This window comes from Heterobasidion irregulare, assembly GCF_000320585.1.
Source record: "Heterobasidion irregulare TC 32-1 unplaced genomic scaffold scaffold_04, whole genome shotgun sequence".
NCBI classification, from domain to species: domain Eukaryota; kingdom Fungi; phylum Basidiomycota; class Agaricomycetes; order Russulales; family Bondarzewiaceae; genus Heterobasidion; species Heterobasidion irregulare.
The window spans coordinates 214,733-231,034 of NW_009258200.1; the positions used below are offsets into that span (position 1 = coordinate 214,733).

Below are 16,302 nucleotides of genomic sequence, written 5' to 3' on the forward strand. Positions count from 1 at the left end.
TACAAGTGCGGGCATCAAACTCGGGTCGTCCTTGACCTCTCTCCTTCGCTGGCGAGGGAGAGGTCAGGAAAAACGCTCCGCGTGTCCCAGGATCACTTCTCTTGCTTCATCTTCCCCTAGTTCTCCGAGTACTGCTCCGATTCGAGCAGAATGACTGACGCTTCCGTCTCCCCGTCGTCCGTTAGGTAACACAGCGCGTTGCCCATGGTTCGTTTGGGGTCGTCCGGATGAGGTAGAGTGAGGACGTTCCATCGAAGGACCAGGTTGTGGTACCCGCTGGTCGTTGCGAGGGACATCCTCTGTCTCCATTCCTCGATATATTCCCGCTTGGTTTCCCATAGCGGGTGCGTCGTCTTCTCCCTCCAAATCAACCGCGCGGTTTCCTCTCCCTGTCGTACCCAGGCGTCTTTTCGAGTTTCCTCGAACTGGGCGAACGCCTCTGCGTGGTGACCAACAGTTAGCGCTAGAGTGCCCTGGTTTTCCGCAGTTGGAACAGGAGGTGGTTCGCTTGCCGTCAAATTTTCTCTTTTGACTTTCGGCGTTACGCTTTCTGGTAGCGTCAATGTCCATGTCAACCACCTGGTTGTTCATTCTGCGAGGGGCGTTTGTGGAATTGTAGCGGGGAGAGATTTGGTTATGAAAACGATTCAGATAATCGCTTCGAAAGGAGGTGGAGTTGGCGAGGATGGCTTTTTGAGCTGTTCTGGCTCGAAGTCGTCCATCTATTTCGCAGGCTGTATTGATCCAGTCCTGAATCGTATCCTTTGGCTGAACTTCCTTGTCGTATATTTTGTCCATGACGCGCGGGTCTAACCCGCGTTGGAAGTAAGGGACTTGCTCTTTATCGGAGATGTCGGCATCGGCGGCGATGAGAATGAATTGGTTGGAGTATTCATCAACCGTCATTCGTCCTTGGGAGAAGGCCATAAGTGCGCTTCGCGCCTTATCGGTCTTGCCCGTCTCCCTGAACTGTAATTTGAACTTGGCTAAAAAGTCCTTCCAGGTGCCTAGATCGGTAGGTGGATCCGCTCCTACTGATTTGAGGAGGAAGTTCTCCGCCCAAGCTCCTGCCGTGCCGTATCTCATGCATGAGAGCACAAGGGATATTTTGTCTTGATCGGTCTTGTACCAATCGGATTCTGCTGCGAAAAGAAGGAGGCATTGGAGCATGAATTTCTGGGATTCAATGCGGTCGCCTGTGTAATTGTCTGGGAGTTTGACTTTTCCTCTTCCGGGTTGTACTGTCACGGAAGGGGTGTTTGTAGAAGTCGAAGCTTGTCCCGACATTTCGGCGAGTGGTTCGTTTCGGGTGTTGATCGGTGTTTGGTCTGGTGAGTCGGAGTCTGATTCCGAGGTTGTTTCCTCTTGCTCCGAGTCTTCGGGGATTACCGGCGCCGGTTCCCTGTATTGTGGGGCTAGTTCCCACTGAGCTTCTGTTTCGTTCCAAATATCCTCTTCTTCTGTTCCGTCTTCAAGGGTGAAGTAATAACGCCCGTTTCGGTATGAGCAGTTATCGTAATTCGGAGGGGCAGTTCTGTTATTGTCTTCGTAGACCCAGAAGTCCCCTTCGCGCCGGATAGGGCGATTGTTGTGACGGAGTTGATTATTGATAAGTCTAGTGCCAGGTGGGTATTCCTGGCCTAGGTCTTGCTCCAGAGTGTATGCAGTAACGCTTTCTTGATGGGGTCTATTATCCCCACCGAGGAAGGTTATGAGAGAGAGTGTGGCAGCAAGCTAGTACGAGCAAGGTAGGGGCAGAAGAGTCTATTCTAGTGTTACGACTGCTCGTCGGTAACCCCAAGAGTAGGAGGTTCTTCCCTAGGTCACTCGTGGAGGATGTGTGGAACGGTGATCTCGACTGTACGTGTAGCACAGGAGCCAGAAGTGTATTGCGATATAGCAATGAAAGTAGACAGTATGAAGACTGCCTAAGAACGAAGGAGTACTGTAGGAAGACAGTACTGAACGAAGGTTCCTGTATGTGGAGATACAGGAGAACGAAGAGAGTAGACTGAAGATCCTCAGCCTATTCTATGGGCCTTTTATACTACTTTGGGAAGTAGGGCGTGAGAATACCGAATATGTATCTGTAGGTATTCTCTAAGTCGTCTCTCTCAATAACGACTACTCTTGTGGTTCTCCATTGGTCTCCTTCCGGCCAGGAGAGACTAGGAGGTTCATGCCCTGCGTGTGAGTAATTTATAAGGTGGCGTTCCATGCCCGCTAATACAAGGCCCGTGATACTCGACCAATGATTGATGATCCATTGGGAGTAGATGACCAAGGTTAATATCTGTACCTTGGTGTACGCCTCAACCTGTGAGGCCGCGTGATATTTGTGATGATCGTATCGGTATAGACCGCCGTGTAGGCCCGATAGAACGTGATCATAACAAAAACTTCATTTGGTGTACACACTGACATAGCTGTTGTTGTTGCTATTGCTGCTGCAGCTGTGATGACACTGGTTGTTGCTTTTGCTGCTGCTGCTGTTACGACAACACCAGTTGTTGCTGCTGCAGCTATGACGACGCCAGTTGCTGCTGCTGTTGCTGCTGCTGCAGCTGTGACGACACCACTTGTTGCTGCAAGAGCAGCACTTGGGCTTGCCCCAAAGATCCCAAGACTGATACTGAAGCCTCCGCGTGCACCAGCCTCATCAGTGATCAGTTCTGTACAGGCTCAGCCTACTCACCTGCTCACACTGGCAGCATCCAAAGACACGCCAAAAAATGCCACCCTGTTCTCCATGCTTGCAGGGTATACCAAGGAGCCAGCACTAGTGCCCTCATGGACGATAGCCCATGATGACCAGTCCCATGTAGCTCCGCTCATGCTGGCACTACCAAAGATCAAGACCATGCCACTGACTGTTGTCAGGGCCGATCCCGCTGCACACACCGCCCCGCCAGAGGGATCCATAGCCTCTAACAATATGTCAGCAAACCCCAGAATTGATGCATTGTTTGGAATGCACCTTCAAGCAGGCAGAGGGGCGCATTGTGGTTCTATAATGAGCATGCCTTAGGGGAAAAGCAGTCAACCTCATGCCACCCCTGCCCTTAGTATAAGCCAAGAGCCGACACCTCTGAGAGACATCAGTGATGCCGCAACCACATCACAGTACCCTTGAGAAGCACACGCACCTACAAGGGAATTCTCCTTGGCACCGATGGATCCAAGCATGATGAGACCAGCAGGTGAATACACCTTTATCTAATGAACAAAATGAGTTAATCAGCGTGCATTGGAACAGACAGGAGAGCATTGGTGATGAAGAATATACAGGATAGGCTTTCCAGCCTCGAATTTGAGTTCCCAAGAGTTCAAGAGATCATCAAGGAAGTTCTAACAATGCTCATAAGCTTCATTTCACATGATCTGAAGGTGTTATGTAGGGAGTTAAACAATGCCATTGCAAGGAACAACGAGGTAGAGGAGAGGTTAGATGAGATGGGGCAGGAGATGGCCAACATGAAGGCAGAGGTTAATGCTTTGAAGGCAGAGACAAGAGAGAGGTCAGCAGGGCGAGATGGCAGTGATACAGGGCAGAGGCGGAATAACATTCTGTCGGTGAGTCATATGATTTTTATTTCACAAATGCTTGGCACTTACAATGAACGGTGCCTGAATGATCAGATAACCATATGGAATATCATGTATGATTGGATGGAGATTCTGCATGATAGTGCAGTCCTTCTGGATCTGCTCCCTATTGATGAAGCAGGAGTACGTGAGTATTGGATGTTAGCAGAAGATGGGGCAGAGGACAATAGGATCCTACAGCCAGGCTGGACTGACTCATAGTGTGCCAATGAAGCAGGGTGGGCAAAAAATGTGGTGGCTGGGGTGCAAATGGATGGTGCACATTGGAATCCAAGTATGAATCAAACCAAATTAGCAGAACTCATGATGCCTATGATCCTAGCTGTAATTCACATCACCTTCTCAAGCTGGGTCAAGGCCTACAAGAAGTCAAAGAAGCCCATTGTCGATCAGTCCATCGTAAGGCAGAAGCAGCAGTGCAATGGCCATAAAACACAGGTTAGTCAAATTTTGATAGTTGCATAGGATTCTGCTTACCACATAATTTGTAGAAAGCAAATAGTCGCAAGATGTATTGCATGCTGGTCCCCGAGGCAGCCAGACCAGAATAGGCATTCATAGGGGAGACTATGTATCAGTCCACAGATGAATTGGAGGAGGAAACACTCACTGGTGCAGGAGGGAATGGTGGACTGGATCCGCAGACTAACAATGAAGGGCCCATCAGTCACAATGCACAGATAGGGGTTTCTAAACTTGGGAAGCAGAAGCCTGTGTCACATAAGCCTTACCTAATGCATGCTCCAATGGACCATGTGGCTCAGATACAATTTTACTCAATAGTGTATTATGAGATATCTCATGTGTCATCCCCTCGGCAGGTAAACAAGATCCTGGATAAAGTAGATGACATAAAAAATAACAACTCAAACCCACATGTCCAGGAGTATGGAGCACCGAGGGAGAAAGGTTTACCTGTCAGCAAGAAAATCACAAAGCCCAAAATTCCTCGTATGATGGTTGACCTCTAGTGGCTTGCGATGCATCCTGAAAACGACCTTCCTTTGCATATCCAAGACTTTGAGAGTGCTCTGTTGGAGGAACGGGAAGGGCACTTTGGAGAAGATGATGATTTGTATGGAAATGAGGTTCCAGACAAGATGGCAGAACCTTGGGATGAGGAAATGTGGAGGGCCCGCACGTACTTGGAGGGTAAAATGTAATATACTCACAGCCATGTTGTCTTGATCACTCATTGTTAGAATCATATCCGAGGGCATCCGGTTCTTGAGTTAACTAAAAAAGGTTGTGCATGAAGGACTTGAAAAAGAAAAGAAATAAAACTTACATGATCTAGTGATATGGTGACCCACACGTGGCCATGATCGCGAAGGGGGATTTCTGCAAGGGCAAACACCCTGCACAAGTGGTGTAATTCAATGACCTCAGGATCTAAGAATTTATTGAAATTCCAAGTCAAGTTCCCAAGGTCAGTTTGCCTAGGAGACAGTGATAATAGAAGTGCAATCATTAACTGATGATCAATGATGACCTACGTGTTATCCCATGGCATCAAGGGGATGCCAGCACTCATAAGCATTTGACAATTGCGAAGGCAGTTAACAATGCTGCTAAGCGCGGATCACGGCACTCGTGTTTCACTGATAGGATATGCTGGATTTGCACAGCTATCCTGCCATCCATGTATGCAAACGAGATACCCTTCCCTCTGTATGAAGTGCAAGCCCCAAACTGTATGCCATTCACGTGGGCATGGGAGAAGGATTGCACCGCAGTCGCAACAAATGGCTTGCCGGCTTGCTAATCAGTTGTTTTTGAGACAAGTTTTACCTGTGAATTCCAGAGTATCTGCAGATAATTGAAAATGAGACCATATAACGATGTGCCATTAATTTGGATCATATTGAGGTTAATGCGTTTACCTCGAGGCGGTAGTTCAACTTCATCAGATCCTTCAAATGAAAAATGAAAAATAGATGAATATAAGGAGTGGTGCACTTTGTTTGATTCGGCTTGATCACATTGATGCACCTGCAAAAATATGTTATGCTGCGGGGAAGGACTCACCATTGGATCCCTGCCAGCCTGTGTGACTTGCGATCATATTAAGGAGAGTTCATCGCGTCCGATGGGACTTCTTATCACCCTTCAAATAATTCTTGAGTTTCCGGATGGCAACCAAGTCCTCTTTGTTTTGCTCATCAAGCTCTTCGATCATGCGTACCTTGAGATAATGACAACAGATTAGTGAGACCTCTCCATGTAAAAATTACTCACCAGGTCATGGATCAATATGTTCTTGATCCAACTCTGCATCATGGTACCTTCAAGTTCACCTCCTGTATGTCCATTTGTGTTAACCTTGACAAGGTGTCCATTGTTTGGTTCTGGCCCAAATAGCCAGAACCCATGAACCGGCCCTAGGCGATAAATGAAAGAATCTCCGTGAGTGAGCAAATGGAAATAGGGAGTGAGATGGCAATGCATTAGTGACCATGTGCGACACGCGCGTGCATAATAGTCCTGCACACGCCGTGCTTTGTTGGGTGTTATTGACTGGGCTGTCCAGATGCGGATGGCGGAGCATGCATCAAGAACAGCCTTGAAATGACACTGGTAATTCCGATCCATAGAGATGTCATCCTCCTCAAAGTGTGCCGCAACTATAGTCCTACCCAACTGCCGCGCAACATGCATATGATAAGCCTTGTGATGTTCTCGCAGCAGCTTCTCAGTCTTTGCGAAGGCAGCACCGGCTTTAGATTTGGGAGCAGGTCTAGGCAAATCACAATCCGGGATCTTGCCATTCTGCTGCCATGCATAATAAAGTGCGACAGGCAGAACTGTTGCGAAGTTCCACCATTGGTCGGCCTTTAATGTCCCTGATATCTGCAAATCTTGCATCATTAGCAAATAAAGCTCAGATTCACAAAATAACTAAACCTTAGCGGGCACTCTGCCAATTGTAGAGGGCCACCAGATGCTCCCTAAGAAGGTCTCGAGTTTCTCATAAGGATTGTTCATCCGGCTCCAACGTGTCAGCATCCTGCCAACAACCAAGATCTGTTGGACTATGTGTTTCACTTCCCCTATGCAAGAATAATCAATGAGCATAATACAGTTATAATATGTTTACCTAGAAACACAGCGTGCATGAAATCTATGGGCGAATCTCATGCGGGCATCCATCCGGGCAGAGATGTTAATGTTGACCAGCTCACCCCACACTCGATCTCGATTCTCTCGCGCTCTTCAGTGCTCGCGTCCCTCCACCGATATGCATACTTGCGGAACCGTCGCTTGTCTCGCATCGAGAATGCTAGGGTTGAGGAAATCAGAGCAAATGAGATATTGTAAAAAGAAGAAACAACTCATTTTCATGGTTGAGGCAGTCCTCGCACACGAGCGACGAGAACGTCTGATAGCAAGACGTGCACATGAAGTCCTCCGAAGTCACACCCTGGAGACCCGTAATCTTTCGGCTCGCAGGGATGTCCGAAGTGTTGATATACAGCATGCTGTTCACTGGGAACTGCTGATTATCTGGTTCCCCATGGATGCGCATGGTAACACCTACAAGATGAAATTCTGGTCAGTCCATTGCTCGCTTTCCCCTTCCCCATTGCTTGCAAACTCACCCTCGTATAGTGCCCACAGCTCTTCGACTAGTGGTTCTGTGATGTGATTCAGCTGCTCCAAGGTTGGTTCTTGTGGGCCAGGTATTACACAGTATAGTATAGTTTCCTGTGGTAAGAAGTGTTTGGATCTCGGGTTGTTGAGAATCGTAACATAAATCGCGCCTGTAGAGTACGCGCGCGATCGTTTCGTCGGAGAAAACCTGGAAGAGATCAGATTAATGAACATGCGTAGAAGGTGGGGCACGCACCAGTCTATATTGATGGAGAAAAGCAGACCGCATGGCAACGAGACAAATCGCTGCTGTTTCTCCTCTACCAACACATCTTCTACTCCCCACAAAGACACAGCGCTGCTCACCTTCCGACGTTCCCAACCCCACGACACTGCACGCCAGCCCCAGCCATTAGTAATGTCGCCCATTACCCAGTTTACATTATTGAAGGCATCCAGAGGGTCGCGAGGTTCGTTGAGGGGCGGAACCTCTCCGACGTCGTCAAGCCCCGGTAACCTCCAGTGCTGAAACTCCTCGTACTTTCCTGGTCGAAGCAGAAATCACTGGATCATGGGGGTGATTGGCGCTATCGGAAGGACTCTGAGTGGTGTGCGTTTGAGATGCCCCCCGGTGAGTTCTTTCAAGCTGTAGAGGAAACCGGGACACTCAGGCATGGTACAGGATTCGTCGTCGAGGTCGTTGAGGCTCGAGGGGTGGTGCCGGGCCCAGCAGACAGTACAAAGAAAATAATATACAATGTATCGATTGGGGTCGATGCGCAAGCGTCGCTCAACTGTCAGAAGGGTGCGCGCCATTGTATCAAGACCGCGCAGCTGCAGCTGACCCTTTCTTTGCAATGCGGTGAAAGACTCGTGCATGGAGTCCAGGTAGGCCTTGATTCCCTCTTGTGTGTATCCGTGGCACGCAGAGAGGAGATACGCCGTGATGTAGGCATTCCGGATGACCGGATCTTCGTCAAAAGCAGGGGGAATTGAAGCGTCCGGGGCTAGGTCGTCTGAGCCAGAGTCCAAGATCCTTTCGAAGAGCGCGTCACTCCCCTGAAACAGTGGGTCTTGGTTCAGCTGTGGCAAGTCCTCCATGGTGTCTTCGTCGTCAGTATTAGGAGGGGTGGGACCTAGGGTATCAAATATGCCATCCGGGTTGAAGTCTAGCTCTTCAGTCAAGATATCACCCAGCAGAGAGCTTGCGCGCGAGAGAGATTCCAGACGACTGTCGTCTAAGCGTAGTCCAGAGTGGTCGTCACTAAGTGCTGAGGACAAGAGGGGATCGCTCATAGCCGTTGCTTGTAGGGGAGGCACAGCGCTGACATCCGAAGCGTCATCGGACGCATATATGCTGTCCACATCCGCCATTTGATGGGCTGAACCTGTTTATATGTTAGAATGAAATTATAGCGTCCACTGGGACATATTTTTCGCGAAAAAAAAGACTCACGCAGGCTTGATGATCTCTGGACTCTAGAGCGGAGAATTCTGGCCATGTCCCTCAACAGCGTCCTCCTCTCCTGGGTCGGCTGTATCCTCTCGTCTGCGTTTCACAGGTATCCTTCTTGATGCCTCGGCCAACAGGGCCTGGATTCGTAGGCCGTTTCGTTGATGTTCGAGGTGCCGATTGATAGTGCGACGTTGCTGGCGGAGAGGTGGGGTATTCTGGTGGCATTTGTCACATGGGCAGAGCTCATAAAGAGCAACCACTGCACATTGCCCTTAATATCCCCTGGGTTATATTTGGGGTATATAAGCAATATACCCGAAATATACCGCCAATATACCCAGAGCCACCCTCGGTATATTCACTGTTGATTCGAGGTTTTGGCTCAAATATACCAGGAGTATCCCTGGGAGCTGGATATATTCACAGTATATTTCGTGTATATTCGCATTTGATATCCATTAATTATCGCTTTTAAAAGCACTCCATAAATAGATAATAAGTATATTTAAACAACAATAAAGCACAATTAAGCCATCAAAGGATACATGAACATCTAAAGACAAAAGGATCTACGAAACATACTCCAAAAGGTGAGAGGTGCGAATCCTGGCCAGAAGTTGACAGCCTTGTGGCTGCGGATGCACGATTGAGGCAACAAAAAAAAGGCTGCACCGCCCTTCCACTTCTCCGCATCATCGTCGGTCCATAGCGCGAAAAAATCCCTGGAAAAAGGACATCAATGAGTACTCGCAGTAACCCAGTAAGGAACACCAGGTCGCGCACCAGGCAGCCCGATGAACCTACCGAGTCTTCCACATCAGCGATTCAACCCTCCACTCCAATGCCTACTGAAGATCGAGTACCGCCATCGCCACGTCGTGACGACCCCAAGAAGCGTCGTATGGAGGTTGATCCACAAGTGCGAATGGCCACCGCGCACACCCGCGGCGCTTCAGGGACAGGAAAACCAGTCCCACGACGCAAGGATATATTCAAGCAACCGCAGAAGAAAAAAGGTGAGTGTTCTATCCATAAAAACCTCATTTGGTGTACGCACTGACATAGCTGTTGTTGTTGCTACTGCTGCAGCAGCTGTGACGACGCCGGTTGTTGCTTCTGCTGCTGCTGCTGCTGTTGCGACGACACCAGTTGTTGCTGCTGCAGCTGTGACGACGCCGGTTGCTGCTGCTGTTGCTGCTGCTGCAGCTGTGACGACGCCAGTTGTTGCTGCAAGAGCAGCACTCGTGCTTGCCCCGAAGATCCCAAGACTGATACTGAAGCCTCCGCGTGCACCAGCCTCATCAGTGATCAGTTCTGTACAGGCTCAGCCCACTCACCTGCTCACGCCAGCGGCATCCAAGGACACGCCAAAAAACGCCACCCTGTTCTCCGTGCTTGCGGAGTATACCAAGGAGCCAGCACTGGTGCCCTCATGGACGATAGCCCATGATGACCAGTCCCATGTAGCTCCGCTCATGCTGGCACCGCCAAAGATCAAGACCACGCCACCGACTGTTGTCAGGGCCGATCCCGCTGCACACGCCGCCCCGCCGGAGGGATCCGTAACCTCCAACGATATGTCAGCAAACCCCAGAATTGATGCATTGTTTGGAATGCACCTTCAAGCAGGCAGAGGGGCGCATTGTGGTTCTACAACGAGCATGCCTCGGGGGAGAAGCAGTCAACCTCATGCCACCCCTGCCCTTGGTATGAGCCGAGGGCCGACGCCTCTGAGAGACATCAGTGATGCCGCGGCCACATCACAGTACCCTCGAGAAGCGCACGCACCTACAAGGGAATCCTCCTTGGCACCGATGGATCCAAGCATGATGGGACCAGCAGGTGAATACACCTCTATCTAATGAACAAAATGAGTTAATCAGCGTGCATTGGAACAGACAGGAGAGCATCGGTGATGAAGAATATACAGGATAGGCTTTCCAACCTCGAATTCGAGTTCCCGAGAGTTCGAGAGATCGTCAAGGAAGTTCCAACAATGCTCATAAGCTCCATGTCACACGATCTGAAGGTGTTGCGTGGGGAGTTGAACACTGCCATTGCAAGGAACAACGAGGTAGAGGGGAGGTTAGATGAGATGGGGCGGGAGATGGCCAACATGAAGGCAGAGGTTAATGCTTTGAAGGCGGAGACAAGAGAGAGGTCAGCGGGGCGAGATGGCAGCGACACAGGGCAGAGGCGGAATAACATTCTGTCGGTGAGTCATATGATTTTTATTTCACAAATGCTTGGCACTTACAATGAACGGTGCCCGAACGATCAGATGACCATACGGAATATCATGTATGATTGGATGGAGATTCCGCATGATAGTGCAGTCCTTCCGGATCCGCTCCCTATTGATGAAGCAGGAGTACGTGAGTATTGGATGTTAGCAGAAGATGGGGCAGAGGACAATAGGATCCTACGGCCAGGCTGGACTGACTCATGGTGCGCCAATGAGGCAGGGTGGGCAAAAAATGTGGTGGCTGGGGTGCAAATGGATGGTGCACGCTGGAATCCAAGTGCGAATCAAACCGAATTAGCAGAACTCGTGACGCCTACGATCCTAGCTGCAATTCACGTCACCTTCTCGAGCTGGGTCAAGGCCTACAAGAAGTCAAAGAAGCCCATTGTCGATCAGTCCATCGTAAGGCAGAAGCAGCGACGCAACGGCCGTAAAACACAGGTTAGTCAAATTTTGACGGTTGCATAGGATTCTGCTTACCACATAATTTGTAGAAAGCAAACAGTCGCAAGATGTATCGCGTGCTGGTCCCCGAGGCAGCCGGACCAGAATGGGCATTCATAGGGGAGACTATGTATCAGTCCACGGATGAATCGGAGGAGGAAACACTCACCGGTGCAGGAGGGAATGGTGGACTGGATCCACAGACTGACGATGAAGGGCCCATCAGTCGCAATGCACAGATGGGGGTTTCTAAACTTGGGAAGCGGAAGCCTGTGTCACATAAGCCTTACCTGACGCATGCTCCAACGTACCGCGCGGCTCAGGTACGATTTTACTCACCAGTGTATTATGATATCTCATGTGTCATCCCCTCGGCAGGTAAACGAGATCCTGGATAAAGTAGATGACATGAGAAATGACAACTCAAACCCACATGTCCGGGAGTATGGAGCGCCGAGGGAGAAAGGCTTACCTGTCAGCAAGAAAATCACAAAGCCCAAAATTCCTCGTATGATGGTTGACCTCCAGTGGCTTGCGATGCATCCTGAGAACGACACTCCTTTGCATATCCAAGACTTTGAGAGTGCTCTGTTGGAGGAACGGGAAGGGCACTTTGGAGAAGATGATGATTTGTATGGAAATGAGGTTCCAGACAAGATGGCAGAACCTTGGGATGAGGAAATGTAGAGGGCCAGCACGTACTTGGAGGGTGAAATGTAATATACTCACAGCCATGCTGTCTTGATCACTCGTTGTCAGAATCATATCCGAGGGCATCCGGTTCTTGAGTTAACTAAAAAAGGTTGTGCATGAAAGACTTGAGAAAGAAAAGAAATAAAACTTACATGGTCTAGTGATATGGTGACCCACACGTGGCCATGATCGCGAAGGGGGATTTCTGCAAGGGCAAACACCCCGCACAGGCGGTGTAATTCAATGACCTCGGGATCTAAGAATTTGTTAAAATTCCAAGTCAAGATCCCAAGGTCAGTTTGCCTAGGAGACGGTGATAATAGAAGTGCAATCATTAACTGATGATCAAGGATGACCTACCTGTTATCCCATGGCATCAAGGGGATGCCAGCACTCATGAAGCGTTTGACGATTGCGAAGGCAGTTGACAATCCTGCTAAGCGTGGATCACGGCGCTCGTGCTTCACTGATAGGATATACTGGATTTGCACAGCTATCCTGCCGTCCATGTATGCAAACGAGGTACCCTTCCCTCTGTATGAAGTGCAAGCCCCAAACTGTGTGCCATTCACGTGGGCATGGGAAAAGGATTGCACCGCAGTCACAACAAATGGCTCGCCGGCTTGCCAATCAGTCGTTTTTGAGACAAGTTTTACCTGTGAATTCCAGAGTGTCTGCAGATAATTGAAAACGAGACCGTATAACGATGTGCCGTTGATTTGGATCATATTGAGGTTGATGCGTTTACCTCGAGGCGGTAGTTCAACTTCATCAGATCCTTCAAATGAAAAACGAAAAATAGATGAATATGAGGAATGGTGCACTTTGTTTGATTCGGCTTGATCACGTTGATGCACCCGCAAAAATATGTTATGCTGCGGGGAAGGACTCACCATTGGATCCCCGCCGGCCTGCGCGACTCGCGATCATATTAAGGAGAGTTCCTCGCGTCCGATGGGACTTCTTATCACCCTTCAAATAATTCTTGAGTTTCCGGATGGCAACCAAGTCCTCTTCATTTTGCTCGTCAAGCTCTTCGATCGTACGTACCTTGAGATGATGACAACAGATTAGTGAGACCTCTCCATGTGAAAATTACTCACCAGGTCATGGATCAATATGTTCTTGATCCAACTGCGCATCATGGTACCTTCGAGTTCACCTCCTGTATGTCCATTTGTGTTAACCTTGACAAGGCGTCCATTGTTTGATTCTGGCCCAAATAGCCAGAACCCATAAACCGGCCCTAGGCGATAAATGAAAGAATCTCCGTGAGTGAGCAAATGGAAATAGGGAGTGAGATGGCAATGCATCAGTGACCATGCGCGACATGCGCGTGCGTGATAGTCCTGCGCACGCCGTGCTTCGTTGGGTGTTATTGACTGGGCCGTCCAGATGCGGATGGCGGAGCATGCATCGAGAACAGCCTTGAAATGACGCTGGTAATTACGATCCATAGAGATGTCATCCTCCTCAAAGTGTGCCGCGACTACAGTCCTACCCGACTGCCGCGCAACGTGCATACGATAAGCCTTGCGACGTTCTCGCAGCAGCTTCTCAGTCTTTGCGAAGGCAGCACCGGCTTTAGATTTGGGAGCAGGTCTAGGCGAATCACAATCCGGGATCTTGCCATTCTGCTGCCATGCATAATAAAGTGCGACAGGCAGAACTGTTGCGAAGTTCCGCCATTGGTCGGCCTTCAATGTCCCTGATATCTGCAAATCTTGCATCGTTATCAAATAAATCTCAGATTCACAAAATGACTAAACCTTAGCGGGCACTCTGCCAATTGTAGAGGGCCACCAGATGCTCCCCAAGAAGGTCTCGAGTTTCTCATAAGGATTGTTCATCCGGCTCCGACGTGTCAGCATCCCGCCAACAACCAAGATCTGTTGGACTATGTGTTTCACTTCCCCTATGCAAGAATAATCAATGAGCATAATACGGTTATAATATGTTTACCTAGAAACACAGCGTGCATGAAATCTATGGGCGAATCTCGTGCGGGCATCCATCCGGGCAGAGATGTCAATGCCGACCAGCTCACCCCACGCTCGATCTCGATTCTCTCGCGCTCTTCAGTGCTCGCGTCCCTCCACCGATATGCATACTTGCGGAACCGTCGCTCGTCTCGCATCGAGAATGCTAGGGTTGAGGAAATCAGAGTAAATGAGATATTGTAAAAAGAAGAAGAAACAACTCACTTTCATGGTTGAAGCAGTCCTCGCACACGAGCGACGAGAACGTCTGATAGCAAGACGTGCACATGAAGTCCTCCGAAGTCACACCCCGGAGACCCGTAATCTTTTGGCTCGCAGGGATGTCCGAAGTGTTGATATACAGCATGCCGTTCACTGGGAACTGCTGATTATCTGGTTCCCCATGGATGCGCATGGTAACACCTACGAGATGAAATTCTGGTCAGTCCATTGCCCGCTTTTCCCTTCCCCATTGCTTGCAAACTCACCCTCGTATAGTGCCCGCAGCTCTTCGACTAGTGGTTCTGTGATGTGATTCAGCTGCTCCAAGGTTGGTTCTTGTGGGCCAGGTATTACACAGTATAGTATAGTTTCCTGTGGTAAGAAGCGTTTGGATCTCGGGTTGTTGAGAATCGTGACGTAAATCGCGCCTGTAGAGTACGCGCGCGATCGTTTCGTCGGAGAAAACCTGGAAGAGATCAGATTAACGAACATGCGTAGAAGGTGGGGCACGCACCAGTCTATATTGATGGAGAAAAGCAGACCGCATGGCAACGAGACAAACCGCTGCTGTTTCTCCTCTACCAACACATCTTCTACTCCCCACAAAGACACAGCGCTGCTCACCTTCCGACGTTCCAGACCCCACGACACTGCACGCCAGCCCCAGCCATCAGTAATGTCGCCCATTACCCAGTTTACATTATTGAAGGCATCCAGAGGGTCGCGAGGTTCGTTGAGGGGCGGAACCTCTCCGACGTCGTCAAGCCCCGGCAACCTCCAGTGCTGAAACTCCTCGTACTTTCCTGGTCGAAGCAGAAATCGCTGGATCATTGGGGTGATTGGCGCTATCGGAAGGACTCTGAGTGGTGTGCGTTTGAGATGCCCCCCGGTGAGTTCTTTCAAGCTGTAGAGGAAACCGGGACACTCAGGCATGGTACAGGATTCGTCGTCAAGGTCGTTGAGGCTCGAGGGGTGGTGCCGGGCCCAGCAGACAGTACAAAGAAAATAATATACAATGTACCGATTGGGGTCGATGCGCAAGCGTCGCTCAACTGTCAGAAGGGTGCGCGCCATTGTATCGAGACCGCGCAGCTGCAGCTGACCCTTTCTTTGCAATGCGGTGAAAGACTCGTGCATGGAGTCCAGGTAGGCCTTGATTCCCTCTTGTGTGTATCCGTGGCACGCAGAGAGGAGATACGCCGTGATGTAGGCATTCCGGATGACCGGATCTTCGTCAAAAGCGGGGGGAATTGAAGTGTCCGGGGCTAGGTCGTCTGAGCCAGAGTCCGAGGTCCTTTCGAAGAGCGCGTCACTCCCCTGAAACAGTGGGTCTTGGTTCAGCTGTGGCAAGTCCTCCATGGTGTCTTCGTCGTCAGTATCTGGAGGGGTGGGACCTGGGGTATCGAATATGCCATCCGGGTTGAAGTCTAGCTCTTCAGTCAAGATATCACCCAGCGGAGAGCTTGCGCGCGCGAGAGATTCCAGACGACTGTCGTCTAAGCGTAGTCCGGAGTGGTCGTCACTAAATGTTGAGGACGAGAGGGGATCGCTCATAGCCGTTGCTTGTAGGGGAGGCGCAGCGCTGACATCCGAAGCGTCATCGGACGCATATATGCTGTCCACATCCGCCATTTGATGGGCTGAACCTGTTTATATGTTAGAATGAAATTATAGCGTCCACTGGGACATATTTTTCGCGAAAAAAAAGACTCACGCAGGATTGATGATCTCTGGACTCTGAGCGGAGAATTCTGGCCATGTCCCTCAACAGCGTCCTCCTCTCCTGGGTCGGCTGTATCCTCTCGTCTGCGTTTCACAGGTATCCTTCTTGATGCCTCGGCCAACAGGGCCTGGATTCGTAGGCCATTTCGTTGATGTTCGAGGTGCCGATTGATAGTGCGACGTTGCTGGCGGAGAGGTGGGGTATTCTTGTGGCATTTGTCACATGGGCAGAGCTCATAAAGAGCAACTGCGTGTTTTCGACCCGAGGACAGAATTTTGGAAAAGAAAGAATGTCTATTGAAGAGTATAGTAGTACACCACGAGGAAGGGGATGACGGAGTGAG

The 16,302-nt window shown here is 49.8% G+C and overlaps 6 protein-coding genes across 6 annotated transcripts; 2 read left to right on the forward strand and 4 right to left on the reverse strand.

Moving 5' to 3' along the window:
* Window positions 1–63: 63 nt before the first annotated feature.
* On the reverse strand, window positions 64–1,287 carry HETIRDRAFT_316343 (uncharacterized protein; the record flags this gene model as incomplete). Its single annotated transcript, XM_009546516.1, has 1 exon — window positions 64–1,287. One exon carries the CDS (start codon window positions 1,285–1,287, stop codon window positions 64–66), a length of 1,224 nt encoding a protein of 407 aa, XP_009544811.1.
* Window positions 1,288–2,251: 964 nt separating this feature from the next.
* On the forward strand, window positions 2,252–4,769 carry HETIRDRAFT_426131 (uncharacterized protein; the record flags this gene model as incomplete). Its single annotated transcript, XM_009546517.1, has 8 exons — window positions 2,252–2,285; window positions 2,427–2,937; window positions 3,399–3,573; window positions 3,695–3,733; window positions 3,808–4,044; window positions 4,185–4,427; window positions 4,491–4,557; window positions 4,624–4,769. The coding sequence occupies 8 exons, from the start codon at window positions 2,252–2,254 to the stop codon at window positions 4,767–4,769; spliced, it is 1,452 nt and encodes a 483-aa protein (XP_009544812.1).
* A 25-nt stretch (window positions 4,770–4,794) lies between these two features.
* On the reverse strand, window positions 4,795–5,119 carry HETIRDRAFT_314810 (uncharacterized protein; the record flags this gene model as incomplete). Its single annotated transcript, XM_009546518.1, has 3 exons — window positions 4,795–4,842; window positions 4,895–5,045; window positions 5,103–5,119. 3 exons carry the CDS (start codon window positions 5,117–5,119, stop codon window positions 4,795–4,797), a joined length of 216 nt encoding a protein of 71 aa, XP_009544813.1.
* Window positions 5,120–5,136: 17 nt separating this feature from the next.
* HETIRDRAFT_426132 (uncharacterized protein) lies at window positions 5,137–8,878 on the reverse strand (the record flags this gene model as incomplete). Its single annotated transcript, XM_009546519.1, has 13 exons — window positions 5,137–5,367; window positions 5,398–5,519; window positions 5,635–5,652; window positions 5,713–5,791; window positions 5,845–5,987; window positions 6,099–6,456; window positions 6,511–6,630; window positions 6,789–6,886; window positions 7,027–7,140; window positions 7,206–7,405; window positions 7,454–7,742; window positions 8,043–8,585; window positions 8,758–8,878. The coding sequence occupies 13 exons, from the start codon at window positions 8,876–8,878 to the stop codon at window positions 5,137–5,139; spliced, it is 2,436 nt and encodes an 811-aa protein (XP_009544814.1).
* Window positions 8,879–9,392: 514 nt separating this feature from the next.
* On the forward strand, window positions 9,393–12,029 carry HETIRDRAFT_120750 (uncharacterized protein; the record flags this gene model as incomplete). Its single annotated transcript, XM_009546520.1, has 7 exons — window positions 9,393–9,669; window positions 9,719–10,495; window positions 10,552–10,868; window positions 10,935–11,028; window positions 11,050–11,339; window positions 11,393–11,665; window positions 11,721–12,029. The coding sequence occupies 7 exons, from the start codon at window positions 9,393–9,395 to the stop codon at window positions 12,027–12,029; spliced, it is 2,337 nt and encodes a 778-aa protein (XP_009544815.1).
* Window positions 12,030–12,087: 58 nt separating this feature from the next.
* HETIRDRAFT_315717 (uncharacterized protein) lies at window positions 12,088–15,868 on the reverse strand (the record flags this gene model as incomplete). The annotated part of the gene is made up of 10 exons (XM_009546521.1): window positions 12,088–12,135; window positions 12,188–12,338; window positions 12,396–12,873; window positions 12,929–13,085; window positions 13,139–13,750; window positions 13,805–13,950; window positions 13,998–14,180; window positions 14,240–14,437; window positions 14,503–14,702; window positions 14,751–15,868. The coding sequence occupies 10 exons, from the start codon at window positions 15,866–15,868 to the stop codon at window positions 12,088–12,090; spliced, it is 3,291 nt and encodes a 1,096-aa protein (XP_009544816.1).
* Window positions 15,869–16,302: the final 434 nt, after the last annotated feature.